Source organism: Schistocerca gregaria, chromosome 3 (assembly GCF_023897955.1).
Source record: "Schistocerca gregaria isolate iqSchGreg1 chromosome 3, iqSchGreg1.2, whole genome shotgun sequence".
Taxonomy (NCBI): domain Eukaryota; kingdom Metazoa; phylum Arthropoda; class Insecta; order Orthoptera; family Acrididae; genus Schistocerca; species Schistocerca gregaria.
In genome coordinates, this window is record NC_064922.1 from 337,544,617 (window position 1) to 337,559,201 (window position 14,585).

The following is a 14,585-nucleotide window of genomic DNA, read 5'->3' on the forward strand; positions in this document are numbered from 1 at the left end:
CCCACCGTGAGATCTGAATGGGAAACCATTTAACCTCTAGAATACTTTACTCAGAGGGTCAAGTGGTGCCACTATCATTAAGCTGCACAGTAGAGCTGCAAGCGTTCAGGAAAAAATAACAGCTTCATTTTCCCACTGCTTTCAGCCACTTGTAATACCAATGTAAGAAATGCCATATTGGTTAATGTCACAGGGCCAAACTAGTAAATCATCCACACTGACATCCCTACAACTAATGAAACAGCATCCCCCTGCTTTGTTTTCAGGAACCATAGGTTAGTCTGGGCTCTCCAGATGAACTGTCTCACAATATTGCAATTCCTGCTTATTTTTATTTCTGCAAGTGACACGTATTTTCACTAAGAGGCTTCCTTTTTCAAATGACTCGGCCTTTTTGAGATGATTCAACAATGCTTGGGAAGTGCCTTCCTCATAGTCACAAGAGATTTTCCTATTCTAGTCTGTGATCTTTTGATTTTGTTTTTTTCCTTATAACGTTTGTTGAGAATCCCACGAATGATGGTCAGTGAAAGTCTGACACTGATAAATGTTCTCTCCATATGGATTTACTAAATAATGTAAGAATTTATTGCATGTATGTCTAGTCTGTGAAAAAAGAATTCTTATACCATTTCATGTTTGTTTCAAAACAGTCTTTTGCAATTAATGCTTTGATGCAATTTCAGTTGAATGACACACGGATAACATCCATACATCTCTTCTATTATGGGCATCTGCAAGTGGGGGCATGGGGTTGGGATGTACTAGCCTTCCTCTCCCCCCCCCCCCCCCCCCCCACCCTCTCCCCCTCTGAATATGGAGAACAGAGTCTGTACTGATATTTGATATACTAGATTAATAACCCTCAGTCTTCAGGCATATAATAAGTATTTGTGCCGTCTATAAAATTTAGTCCTTGTTGTATGACATGTTTCAAAACTGACCAATGCAATTACATCAAAACTGACAATTTTAGAATCTTAGCACCCTCCTCTCTACCCCTCCTCTCCCTGCATAAATTTCTGTGGATGCCCATGCTTCTGTGGTGCCAATTCAGTGGCACTAGTGAGCTTGTTGAGCTTCTTCTGCCATCTATGAGTGACTTTAATAAACTTATTAACATCACTAAAAACTGAATGAAGCACAGTGGGGCACATTGTGTTTTCATTTCATGATAAAACATTGAAACATATATAACCGACATTAATGTCACTGACACTATTGACTCTAGCTCTACATATATGTTGTTAGCACAGAGCAAGCACAAATTTGCAATAGATATGCGAAATGTAAGCAATTAAAATGTTAAAAAGTGAATTCAGATAGTTCTCCGAAGTTGATGACATTCGTATTTTCTGTTTTACACAGTTCCTGTTCAGTTCAGTATTATTAACATACATTTTCAAATGGGTAACAATATTACTATTTATAAATTGTGTGTTTCAATCTAAAATACTATGATGGCTACTGTTATAAACTATAATTGTGAATATATACAGTATTTCAGGATAGGTTCACGATACCCAACATACTTAATGAAACTTGTATCTCAGCTAGCAGGTTCATTTAGAAGATAGGATCATTTCTTGAACATTCGGACTGATAGAAAAAAATGACAGAAACTCACCACGGTCTTTGTTTCTGTATATCCAATGTTTCCCATTATCAGCTGTCATGAGCTTGTCAGAACAAAATCCTGCATTGACAAAAGCATTTACTATGCTTGAAGCCAGGTTATTTCGTGCTGAGTCAAGAGTAGGAAAGGCCAATGAAGTATTTTCCAGCCAGGTTTTATATACATCTTCTGGTGTCTTAGGTTCTAAAATATCCAACTGTAACACAGTTTTTTTCTGTTGAACATGCTACAGAAAAGAGCTTATAGTATTACAAAATTATGCTTAAGTGTGGTATACATGGCACATAATCTGTTATAGTTATCAGACAATAGGTTTAGAGTCATATGGCTTTGGACTACTGCAGCTACATAATCAAAGATATAGTACAAACTGCTGATATTTCCAACACAGATTGGAAAAGCCATCATTATACATTATAGCTGCATTTAAAAAAATAAAAAAATAAAAAATAAAGGATTAATAGCAAAAATAACAAAAAATGAGGAATCAACAGATGTGACATGGGATAGTGAAGTAAATGGCAAGGAAACTATTCATCTTCATCATCCAAATGGCTTTTTAGTCACATGTAATAAAAATGAGAAATCTCCAAGTAAAACATGACTACCACATACAGCAGATGCAATATCACCACTAACAGAGGCACTTCCATCAACACCCGATGTTCAGCAGTCAGCAGGAACAGCAATACAAGTTAACAGAAGAACATTAGAAGCCAAAAACTCATAAGCCTTAAGAATTTTTGGTATTCTGCCTCAACAAGAATCCAAATTTAACACAAGTAAGAACACAAACCAAACCCTCTTTCAGTGATGTAAGATTTACAAACCACCTATTCACATTAAAAATGATTACAAGCAGCAGAAATAATAACTAAAGCAGTGCACTCATACAAAAAATCTGAATTTTGTGTTTTTTTCCAAAATTTTTAAAAATGTAAAAAACAAAAGTGCAGAACTACATAATATACTAACTAGGAAGCACACAGCTGTAAAAGAAATACAAATTTATTGGATCGCGTAGTGATATCAACAAGAACACAATGTAGGTAATGAGGGTCGTGGAGTGACTTCAATGAGACCACAATGCAAACAGTGTACATATATCAAATATAGTAACAACTGAGGGACCAGAGGCCCCTGCATGTCCTTATAAAGACACTATCCCAAAAGAAGTGTCATTTTAGTAGTGCTGCGAGTCCATGGCAGACCAGGTGACTGTTGTCGGTGACAAGGCTAACCTGATGGCTGCCTTGGGAATTTGCGGGCATGTTGATTGAATGTCGGTGACCACTACACTTGCCGCACTGGACCAGCTCATGTTCGTTTGGTGGTATGTGTAGTAACCAGTGGATTACTACACTGATTTTCTTAGAAAACCACCCAGAAATTGTAGCTTTGCTCTGTGTAGCTGACCACTGGTTCAAAGATGGTGAAGTTGCCAATTTTTATCTTCCAGGTCACCACTATGTTTATAATTTCAACGGAACTGACAAAAAGGAAAGAGACTGTCCAGTTCTTATGAGAGACAATGTAAAGTGCAATTCCACACTTAAAACCAAATGGCTGAACCATGAAAAACATTTTGAACATGTATCAGTAAATATGAAGTTTATGAAGCTTTTAGTTACATGTTAATCATGTTGATCATGTACTAATATTTGTTTCAAAAACAGACACAGGGCTATAACATTATAGGCGAAAGTGTCCAAATATTTTGATTCATGGTGACCTTAAAACAGATATTTTAAAAGAGTCCTCAGCTTGGCAAAAACTAGTGAGTGTGTTAAAATGCTATAACACGGAAAACATGAACTACAAATTTACAAGAATAATAGCTACTAGTTTTTCTGCTCTTAACAGCTTTTCAAAATTAATAACAAATTACAATTAACATGGAAATTAGACAATATTTTCAATGGTATATCCAGCCACAACTGTTTCACAATGGATATAGCTATTTTAAACACAGACAGAAACATACCAACATGTAGGCAAATTCACAGCAGTGTGCAGCAAGAAAGAAATAGCACCTTTCCGAACACAGACAAGAACATAACAATACACACGCAAATGAGCATAGTGTACAACATGAAAAAAATAGCAACTTTCCCACATTTTCTCCATGACGCTCACAAGACAGCTATTTGTAGTACTTGTAATGTTGACAATAGGGCACGTGAATTGATGAATACTCTCCAATACTCTGACGATGTAGCACTTCCAATCTCATTTATATCTACAATGTACCAATTCAAAAAAAGTTGCTTTTTTATAGCAGAAATACAGACAACACATTCTTTGATGACTGGCAGCTTACAGTCAACTCTAGGAATGAATCTAAGACCATGTGAGAAGTTATTAATGTGACAGTTGGGAAGAAAAGCAAGGAGTCACTCAATAATATACATTAAGAATGAGTAAGTATATGAAATACTCCCTTTGTCAGAAAAGTTGCAGAATAGGTTCTTTTAAAAATATAAAATTGCACTTACCAAGTAAAGATCCCAGCTCCTATTGAAGTAGTCCCCTTGGCTACATATACACAATTGTTAACTTTTCTGGAGGTCTTGGAATAAGCAGAGAAATTTTCGACTGTGGGGTTTGTAAGGTCATTTGTCACAGTCTGTTGGATGTCTGCTATATCTTGATGAAGCTTTCCTTTCAGTCACTTTTTCACTTGCAGAAACAAGCAAAAGTCACAAGGCAAGAGGTCGGGCAAATATGCCGGATGTCTGGCCAGATACTCAGTAACAAATAATGCAGTATGAAGTCTTGCACTGTTGTGCAGTAAGAACCAGTCCTGTGAATGCCACAAATCAGGGCACCAACATCGAACTGCTTGTCACAAATGTTTCAAGACTTTGATTCATTGTTTGTCTTGAAGGAACATACTCATGCTATCAACATTATCTTTGTTCTTGAAGGTTGTCATTTGACTTTTTTTTAGGCTGGTGATCCAGGACTCCACCATTCAGCACTTTGATGCTTATTGTGAGGGTTATACTGGTAGTACTAGCTTTCATCTCCAGTAATAATTTTTAACAGAAATGTAGGATCACACCTGGCTCTATCCAGTAGTTCAGCATAAATTCTTTAACTTTCCTCTTTCTGTTCATCTGTTAGTGTGTGAGGGATGAGTTTTGCATTGAGTTTCCATTTCGCTAAATCTTCATACAAAATTTTATGACACACATCATGATTCAAATTAAGTTCCTCTGGTATCACTAAGCACAGTTAGATGATTGTATCATTGCAATAACTGTGATACATACTCTGCATTTGCATCAGTATATGCTGTAGATAGGCACTCTGCTCTGGGACCATCTTGCAATGAATCTCTACCTTCACAAAACCTTTTGTGCCACCTGAAAGCATGACTTCATGAAAGTGCCTTGCCTGCATATGATTGCTTAATCATGCCCACATTTCATTAGGGGTTTTCCTGAACTTAACACAGCACTTAATGTTCACTCTTTGCTGACAATCTGAATTGACTGCATCACCATAACTAATGCACCAAGAACCCAAACAGTGTGTTGCTGAACACAGCCCTGCCACCTAGTGAGTTTGCATGGAAACATGGCCAATAGCATTTCAAGGATGCACACATATCAGGTAACATAAAAACAACATTTGTTCCCTTTTAGTACTGCAAACTCAGAAATAAAAACCCTCTCCTGGAATTTCTCTGACAAAGGGGGTATTTAATATTCACATCTTAAACATTGGCAACAAACTTTCTTCTCAGATCAGTAACCAAGTGCCCTCTCTGTGTTCTGACCTAGAGTTATTCCCCAAAACATTGCTTCTTGGTCTATTCAAAATATGTGAAATCTGCAGTGTTATAAAACAGAAACGAAACTCTTGCAAATGTGGTTTTGATGGCATATCCAATTACCTTCCCAAATAAATTCCATCATCATGTGTCTTATCTCCTGTCAGATATAATAAACTTCTCCTTCGTGAATGAGCCAAGCCAATTCCACAAAATTTTCAAGGCAACAAAAGTGGTTCCTCTCTTTAAGAAATGGGGAAGGAGTGATGATAATAACTCCAGATCTATCTTGATTCTATCAAGCACATCCAAGGTTCTAGGAGAAGCAGTATATAATCATGTTATTAAGTTACTGAAAGGAACTGCTTACTGAGCCCTTATCAGTTTGGCTTTCAAAAAGAGTGATCAATAAATGGGGCTCTATATTCATTTCTAAATGAAGTTTGTAGTGCTCTCAATGACAGAAAGCATACAACAGGAGTATTAAATAACCTCACAAAGACCTTTGATCTCATCAACCATTTATTATTTATGGATAAACAGCTAGAGTATAAAATTAGAAGAAAATGCAATGATTGGTTTAAATAATTTCTCTCAGACAGTACAAAAAGATGTAATAACCTCAAAAAATGTTGGAAGCATGCAGTTAATGGAGCACATAGTAAGACACGGCATTCCTCAAGGTACCAGCTTGGTCCACTTCTGTTTATTATGTTCATCAATCATCTGCCCCAAAGCATTTGAAAAGATCTTCCAGTAATGATGCCACTGGTATACTGTATTTGAATCACAGTACTAATGAAATGCGTAAAATGATTTCTGATATAAACTTCAACCTGGTAAATTGGTGAAGCACAAACAAACTGTCACTGAATAAGGACAAAACTGTGTATATAAATTTTCAACTATCAGATGTCATTTCAACAAGGACAGAAGGTACTAGATTTGAAAATGTACACGTACACCAACAGGTAACCCCTAAATGCCCTGAGTAAAGTCCATGACACCAAAACAATAAAATGTGCATACTTTGCACTTGTACACATTGCTTTCCATTTTGGGACATCTCATATACAGAGATATTTACTATGCAGGAGAATAACTAAGATAATGAGACTAGTGCCCGTCTTCTCCACCACTAAACATATTTCTGGACCTCAGTATCCTCTCAGTGCCTTGTAGTTATATTCATGAAACAATGTGGTTTATGCATGAATATTTACCTTTTTTAACAAAAATAAATAAATAAATAAATCCACTATCAATACAATTTTCGTGTGATTTCACTGATGCAGCTATAATTAGTATATATAAAGGACACAGCAGTGTAAGGCACAAATGTGAATTCTTCTAAAAAAATCATCATCATCATTTAAGACTGATTATGCCTTTCAGCATTCAGTCTGGAGCATAGCCCCCTTATAAAATTCCTCCATTATAACCTATTCAGTGCTAACATTGGTGCCTCTTCTGATGTTAAGCCTATTACTTCAAAATCATTCTTAACCGAAACCAGGTACCTTCTCCTTGGTCTGCCCCGACTCCTCCTACCCTCTACTGCTGAACCCATGAGTCTCTTGGGTAGCCTTGCTTCTCCCATGTGTGTAACATGACCCCACCATCTAAGCCTGTTCACCCTGACTGCTACATCTATAGAGTTTGTTCCCAGTTTTTCTTTGATTCCCTCAATGTGGACACCCTCCTGCCATTGTTCCCATCTACTAGTACCTGCAATCATCCTAGCTACTTTCATCCAATTTGTCCTCAACTAATACTTGCACTTTCCTTTCCTTAGCAGAGAAGATTTTACCCACAACGCTGATTAAAGAGATACCTCTGTAGTTGTTACAATCTTTTCTGTTTCCATGTTTAAAGATTGGTGTGGTTACTGCTTTTCTCCTGTCTGATGGAACGTGTCCCGACTCCCAGGCCATTTCAATTATCCTGTGTAGCCATTTAAGACCTGACATTCCACTGTATTTGGTGAGTTCTGACTTAATTTCATCCACCCCAGCTGCTTTATTGCACTGCAATCTATTGACCATTTTCTCCACTTCCTCAAATGTGATCCTATTTCCATCATCATTCCTATCCCATTCTACCTCAAAATCTGACACATTGCTGATCGTATTTTCACCTACACTGAGCAACTCTTCAAAATATTCCCTCCATCTGCCCAAGGCATCCACGGGATTCACCAGCAGTTTTCCTGACCTGTCCAAAATACTTGTCATTTCCTTCTTACCTCCCTTTCGAAGACTGCTAATTACACTCCAGAATGATTTCCCAGCAGCTTGACCTATAGTCTCCAGCCTGTTTCCAAAGTCTTCCCAAGATTTCTTCTTGGATGCTGCAATTATCTGTTTGGCTTTGTTTCTTTCTTCAACATAACTTTCTCTGTCTACCTGAGTTCTAGTATGTAAATATTTTTGATACGCCTTCTTTTTCCTTTTACAGGCTGCCTTGACTGTGTCATTCCACCAAGCTGTTTGCTTCATCCTACTTTTACACACTACCGTTCCAAGACATTCTTTAGCCACTTCTAGTACTGTGTCCCTGTACCTCGTCCATTACTTTTCCAATGACTGTAATTGACTGCATTCAACTAACTGGGACCTTTCTGAGATCACTGTTATGTACTTGTGCCTGATTTCCTTATCCTGAAGTTTCTTCACTCTTATCCTCCTACATACGGACCTGACCTCCTGTGCTTTCGGACTCACAATCCCAATTTCACTGCAGATTAAATAATGATCAGTGTCATCAAAGAATCCCCTGAATACACGTGTATCCCTCACAGCCTTCCTGAATTCCTGATCTGTTATTATATAGTCAATGACAGATCTGGGTCCCCTGCCTTCTGAAGTATACCAGTGAATGTTCTTATGTTTAAAAAAGGAGTTTGAGATTACTAAGCCTATACTGGCACAGAAATCCAAGAGTTGTTTCCTGTTCCTGTTGGCCTCCATATCCTCTCCAAATTTACCCATAACCTTTTCATACGCTTCTGTTCGATTTCCAATCCTGGCATTAAAATCACTCATGAGCAGAACACTGTCCTTGTCATTTACTCTAACAATTACATCACTGAGTGCCCCATAAAAACTATCCATCTTATCTTGATCTTTCCCTTCACAATGCGAATAGACTGACACAATCCTAATTTTCTTGCTAGACACTGTCAAATCTATCCACATCAGTCATTCGTTTACGTACCTTACTGCAACTATGCTGGGTTCCATTTCTTTCCTGATGTAAAGCCATACACCCCATTGTGCTATTCCTGCTTTGACTCCTGACAGGTAGGCATTGTATTCTCCCACTTCCTCTTCTTTCTCACCCCTTACCTGGATGTTACTAACAGCTAAAACGTCCAGCCCCATCTTACTTGCAGCCTCTGCCAGCTCTACCTTCTTCCCAGAGTAGCTCTCATTGATATTAATGGCTCCCCATCTCATTACCATTTGTTTGCCAAGTCGTATCTTAGGAGTCCCTGGTTTGTCTGTTAGAGGTGGGACTCCGTCACCTCCAAAGGTCCGAGGCATTTTGCTCTGATTGTTGTCAGCATCATATTTAAAGTACCAGGGAAGCAGGTTGCTAGCCTTGCTTGCCCCAAGTCCCATTGAGTTTTACCCCTAACGGTTGAGGGACTAACCGGTGGTTTTGGTAGTCATTGCCGTATGAGCACAAAGGTGACCACGACTCAGAATATGTCCGAGATGCCCAGCCTTATTCCAAAGTAGCTGGTATCCCGACTGTCGCAACCACTTACTTGGCCACTCATATGTTGCCCGTGATTCATGAACTAGGACATGGTGTGGTTCATGGTGTGGGTACTAAAAAAATAAATAAATAAAAATTTAAAAAAAACTACTCAAAAGCTTAAAGCTGAATAGAGATGGATTCAGAGAAAAAGTGAAAACGGTACTTCAGAAAAACTGTTTCTATACAGTAGAAGAATTTTTGAATATCAGTCTAAATTAACTGAGCTGAATATTTCCTTACATACCATAATTTTATAACTGATTAGTTCATTCTACAGACGTTACTCTTATTTTCCTTATTACAAGGTTGACATGACCGAGTTTAATGGTTTTTCTAAAATTAGTTTTTAACTGGTTTATTTCATTTTACAGATGTAACTATTGTTTTTTATGATAATGAGTTTATTACATTGTAATTGTACTGAGTCTTGTTCAATATCCATGTGTAACAGTGTTCAACAAGATTTCTGGGATCAATAAAATTCAGTTCAAATCAAACTAAATCAAAACATATAAGAATGACAATTCCACAGATCTATATGGTTCCCAGTCAATATATCTATGTCCTGTAAGTTCTATGAAAAGGCAATGTGCTCATGGGATATTACCTAACTCAGCAATAATGGGATACTTAGTCCATCACAGTTTGAATCCTTCAACGACTTTTTCACTTAGATAATGGTTCATATACATTCACAGATCACATAAGAAATAATTCATTTATGTGTGTATTACAATGAGATGTGACTGTGAATAACTACATCAGCAACTGGTCATAGTAACAGCCCCACAATATATTTATTTCTGTTTCAGGTTTCAAACATCAGCTTATCCTGTGAAGCAGTAGATGGAACAGGTGAGACTTGGCAAAAATTTAGTGTAGTACCAGTTTTCATTTTCAGGTGACACTGACTAAAGATGACGAGCTAATGGTTCATTGAAACATTCCAATCCACTGACAACACACTGAGAGCTTCACCACAGATGAAATTTATTGTCAAGGTCAGTTCCAACTTGAGAATAACAATTATATTCATAAATATGTATATAGAGTTATAAATGACTTGCACTATCCTCTAGCAACTATAGCTTTGGCTGAAGGAAGAGTTAAATATATTGTTACACAGGTCTTTTATACTCTAGCCATGAAATCAAATGTTTGACAGAGAAAAGAGATAATTTTGAATCCAAGTTGCAATAATTCCTCCGTAGGAACTACTTCTGTATCATAGAAAACTTTTCAATAAAAATAAATTGTAAATTACATATCAATAGGTCCTCTGTAATTAGTTGTACACCCATCATTTTCAAAATTAATTAAGCTGTTGTTCAAAAGGATGTTCCACATAAAAATTTTATGACCATAATTACTGAAAGAAATAGCAAGCAAAGAACTAATCCATTCTGGATTAATGCACCCTGAGGAGATATTCTAGAGGTTAGAGAAGCATTTTCTCTTTCCCAAAATTCTCATGGTTATTCTCAACAGCATAATATCAAATATTGCTTTTTGCACATAAATTTAAAGTACATGAAGTTGAACTCCAGCATGTGTGTGTGTGTGTGTGTGTGTGTGTGTGTGTGTGTGTGTGTGTGTGTGTGTGTGTGTGTGTGCGCGCGCGCGCGTGTGTGCGTGCGTGTGTGTGCGTGCATGCATGTGTGTGTGCAAGCACCTACACAGACCTGCAAGCATGCATGTCACAGTATCGCAAGTGCAAACAGTCATGGGTGCTCAACAACTGTATTTTTTACTCCTAAAGAATGGATTGATGGATTAACAAATCACACTTACATGTAAGATACTAGCACTGTTTTACTGTTATCACATTAGAATACAAAACTGAATGGCAAGAGTCATTTTATCACCAAATAACGTTTCAGAGTGGCTTTGGAAAAATGAGGATGTTGTCAAAGGCCAGTGACAGGAGAAACATGAAAATGTCTTAGAAAAACCAAATCAAGTAACAGTTTCATGCATTCATGATAGTTTGGAATCTCAATTCCAGTTTGTGATGGGCACAAGGAGAGATACAGAACACATTACACAGCAACAAACCATGTAAGAAACATTTGGACATTGTCCAGAGAAGTCTACCAATCAATACATAAATGAGACTATAATTACACAGATTCTCTCACATTTTGCACTGGCGCCATATAGCAAAGAACTGTATCAACAAATACGCAAAATTCTAGATAAACTGCAGATCCATATCAGCCAAAATGGTCATTCAAAAACAAGAACATCAGGAATTCAACATTGAAGAGGACAGGAAATGTAATAAACCTGTCAGAAGATGGCAGGAAAAAATCAGGTAATTTTGTTGGGTGACAGGTACCTTTAAAGCATACACATCAGAAGTGCATTAAGTTGCATGATCTGGTGCTCACTGTGATTTGCAGTAGCTCAAATGCCTTCGAACACAACAGTTGTTGTTAATACCTTAAGAACAGCTCTGCATGTACCACATAATTGTTCTTGATATTTTTCATAGACATGATTCAGTTCAATCTTCTTGTGTAAATAAAGTAGCACAAAATATAAATAAGCACTAAGCAGCAATCTGTGTACTCACTTATTAAGGTATATAAATTTAATAGAGAACTTCACTCCAATCACGGACTTCATCAAATGTGGCACTGAAAGACTACTTAGTGACATTACTTTGTAAAATTATAGAAAAAATGTGGTTAACTACATGTGGCAAAAACATCAACAGTTTTGGAAAAATTGCTCATTAGAGCTTGAGAATATACACTGCCTAACAAAAAATGAATCAACTAGAAAATATGGTCAAATAGCAGTATAAATTGATATACTTACACACTATTGGTTGGTATGTAAATGATTAGGGGTGCAATGGTCTATGGTAGGTAGAACGGCCACAGGAGACCATTAGTATTGTTCATGTTTAGGTATATCAGGGGCATGAACGGCATCAGATGTTGACGCATACTCATGGGAGATAGCATTGTCTGCACTTGACAGAGTTAGGAAAGGTCCTCACTGTGCCCCTCCATTTGGGCAACTGGTTGAACTGTGGAACGCCCAGATTTGTGAAGAATTTGGATGTACCAATGAAGTGAAACAAGCACTGTATCATTGGTGACATACAGAGTCAACGAGTGTGCCAGGATTTACCCCAGTTCACTGCTAGTAGCACCATGTCACCGTAATGCATCTGCACGCAGCATACAAGTATTGCGCCATAACTACATATAAAATTAAAAGTCAAAATTTTATATTGAAGCTTTGTCAACATATACTTTAATGTAATAAAGTTTTAAATGTCAAGTCTTAAAGTAGTTAAATCAATAGTTTTCAATAAAATACAGTGCTAAGAAAAAAAAGTGGCATTAAATAAGCAAGAAAACCAGAATTTGGTCAGAATGTGCCTTTGGAAGTCATTAGTAAGAGGTACAAGTCTCAAAATAATAAAATAAAAATTGTAGTCAGAATCCACATTTTTTAAAAAAATTGAAGGTGCTAAATATTAGACTTAGAAATGTAAAAAAATTATACCATGGTTCAGGTCAACCTAAAAATAATAACTAAGAGACCACTTTAAGCTACCTCTTGTAGTTTTTGAGTAATTTAATGAAAACCAAATTTGTAACTAAAATATACCCATTTGTAGTAGATTAAGTACAATAACTTTAATGATAGAACATTTTGGTTACCACACATGATAAAACCTACTAAATAATAGAGCTATAACAATTTGTACAATTGTAGTATTAATAACAGCCAATACAAGTTCTGTTAAAGTTATAGTTCAGAGGTAGTGATTTACCGTTAGTTCCATATAAAAATCCTATAAGGCAAAATTTTTATTCAAGCGAGTTGAAATTTTTTCTGGGATTTCAAACAATTTACCACAATGCAGGTAAAAATTAAGAACATTGTAAATTACCTCATAACTTTGGCATTAAAGATTATGTGTCCGAGAAAGCAGTCATTCAGTGGCTACTGCCATGTGCATAAGGCAGATGACAGCAGATGTTCCCCTGGCCGTCTGCTGTGGCACATATATAAATACAGCCTGAGAGGCAGGAGGAAGTTTCACTTCACACTCAGCCACTGTAAGATCCGCGTCTGTTAAATGGTGGATTGTACTCTGCCTCGGATGACGTTAGAGACGGGCTGTGACAAATGCGTATTTTGTGTAATAACTGATAGTGAACTCGTGAGGACTGTACACCATCCTGGATCACCTAGATTTTGCTAAAGTTACTGTTAGTGTGCCGTCTGTGACAATTATAAATCTGCGAGGTAAGTGGTGACTATTATTTCCACTTTTGTGGAGAGCATTTATTTTGAACCTGTGTTTCAGTATTAGTAGTCAGAGCTAACTTCTGCATCTAGCATCTTCCTAGAGCCAATTGGCACTAGCACATTCTAGCGCAAAACTAGAATTAGATACATGCTGTATGCCATTAGACTATGAGCACTGCCTCTTTGCAGCTGACAACTGACAGTTGCTTTATACAGATGACAATCAGCCATTGTTAATTTATTTCCAGTGCTTTCACAGACCATATTGTTTACATATTCAATATTCTGTATTAAAACAGTAGTGTTTGTAAAATGTTGTTTTTTGGGGAAGCTACAGTTCGCACAGCTAAAAATGGAGTGTTGGTTAAAAAGTGGTTCATTAAAACAAGAAAGGCCTACACATGAAGAGGAAGATAATGCATTTGTTATACTAAACACCCAGATTTAAAGACAATAATCAAAAATTTAACAATAACAATGATGGCTACATTTAAAGTGTTAAGCTCAATATTTTTTCAATAATGAATAAGTCAATGTTTTTTCTAAGTACCAAAAGTAGAAAACGTATAAAAATACACTTAATTTGGCTCTTTTAGGTACTTGATACTGTGATATGACAAGGTACCAGTCCTGCTTGATGAGGGGGTCATTGAGAAAATTTTGTTGGGAACCCCTGATCTAGAGAGCTAAGCTACATGCCGGTGGTTTCCTTCTATTGAATCTGTCAGAATGCAGTGAGAATTTTTGTGCTGCTTATACTGTTCCCACACCCTGGTTACATCTAAAGACAAGTTATGTTTATTCTCATTTTAACATCTGAATAGTGCTATGACCTCAAGTGGATCATGTTTTTTAACATTCTAAACATTAACTGTTGCATGTAACAACTGTGCAAGTGCCATCCCTTATGTATTAGTTATGTTGGTTGCTTGTAGAGCCAAATCCATGTTTCAAGTATTTCTTCGTTGATGAGTTGTAAATACCATCTTGATGACTTATGTTTTGTTAAAAACCCAGAAATCAGCCATTTGACAGTGGGGCTTGTACCTGTGTTAGTATTTGGAGCCAGGATCGTAAGTTAGTATAATCAGGGTTTTAAACTGTCATGTTGTAAGCTATTGGTTCCACACC

The 14,585-nt window shown here is 36.9% G+C and overlaps 1 protein-coding gene across 2 annotated transcripts in view; it reads right to left on the reverse strand.

The window, feature by feature from the left end:
- LOC126354126 (26S proteasome non-ATPase regulatory subunit 2-like) overlaps positions 1-14,585 on the reverse strand; it is a 205,048-nt gene that overhangs the window by 115,013 nt on the left and 75,450 nt on the right. For both annotated transcript variants that reach the window (XM_050003522.1, XM_050003523.1), the window contains exon 8: positions 1,628-1,832. In XM_050003522.1, the coding sequence (XP_049859479.1) occupies positions 1,628-1,832 (205 nt within the window). The remainder of the gene's footprint in view (positions 1-1,627; positions 1,833-14,585) is intronic.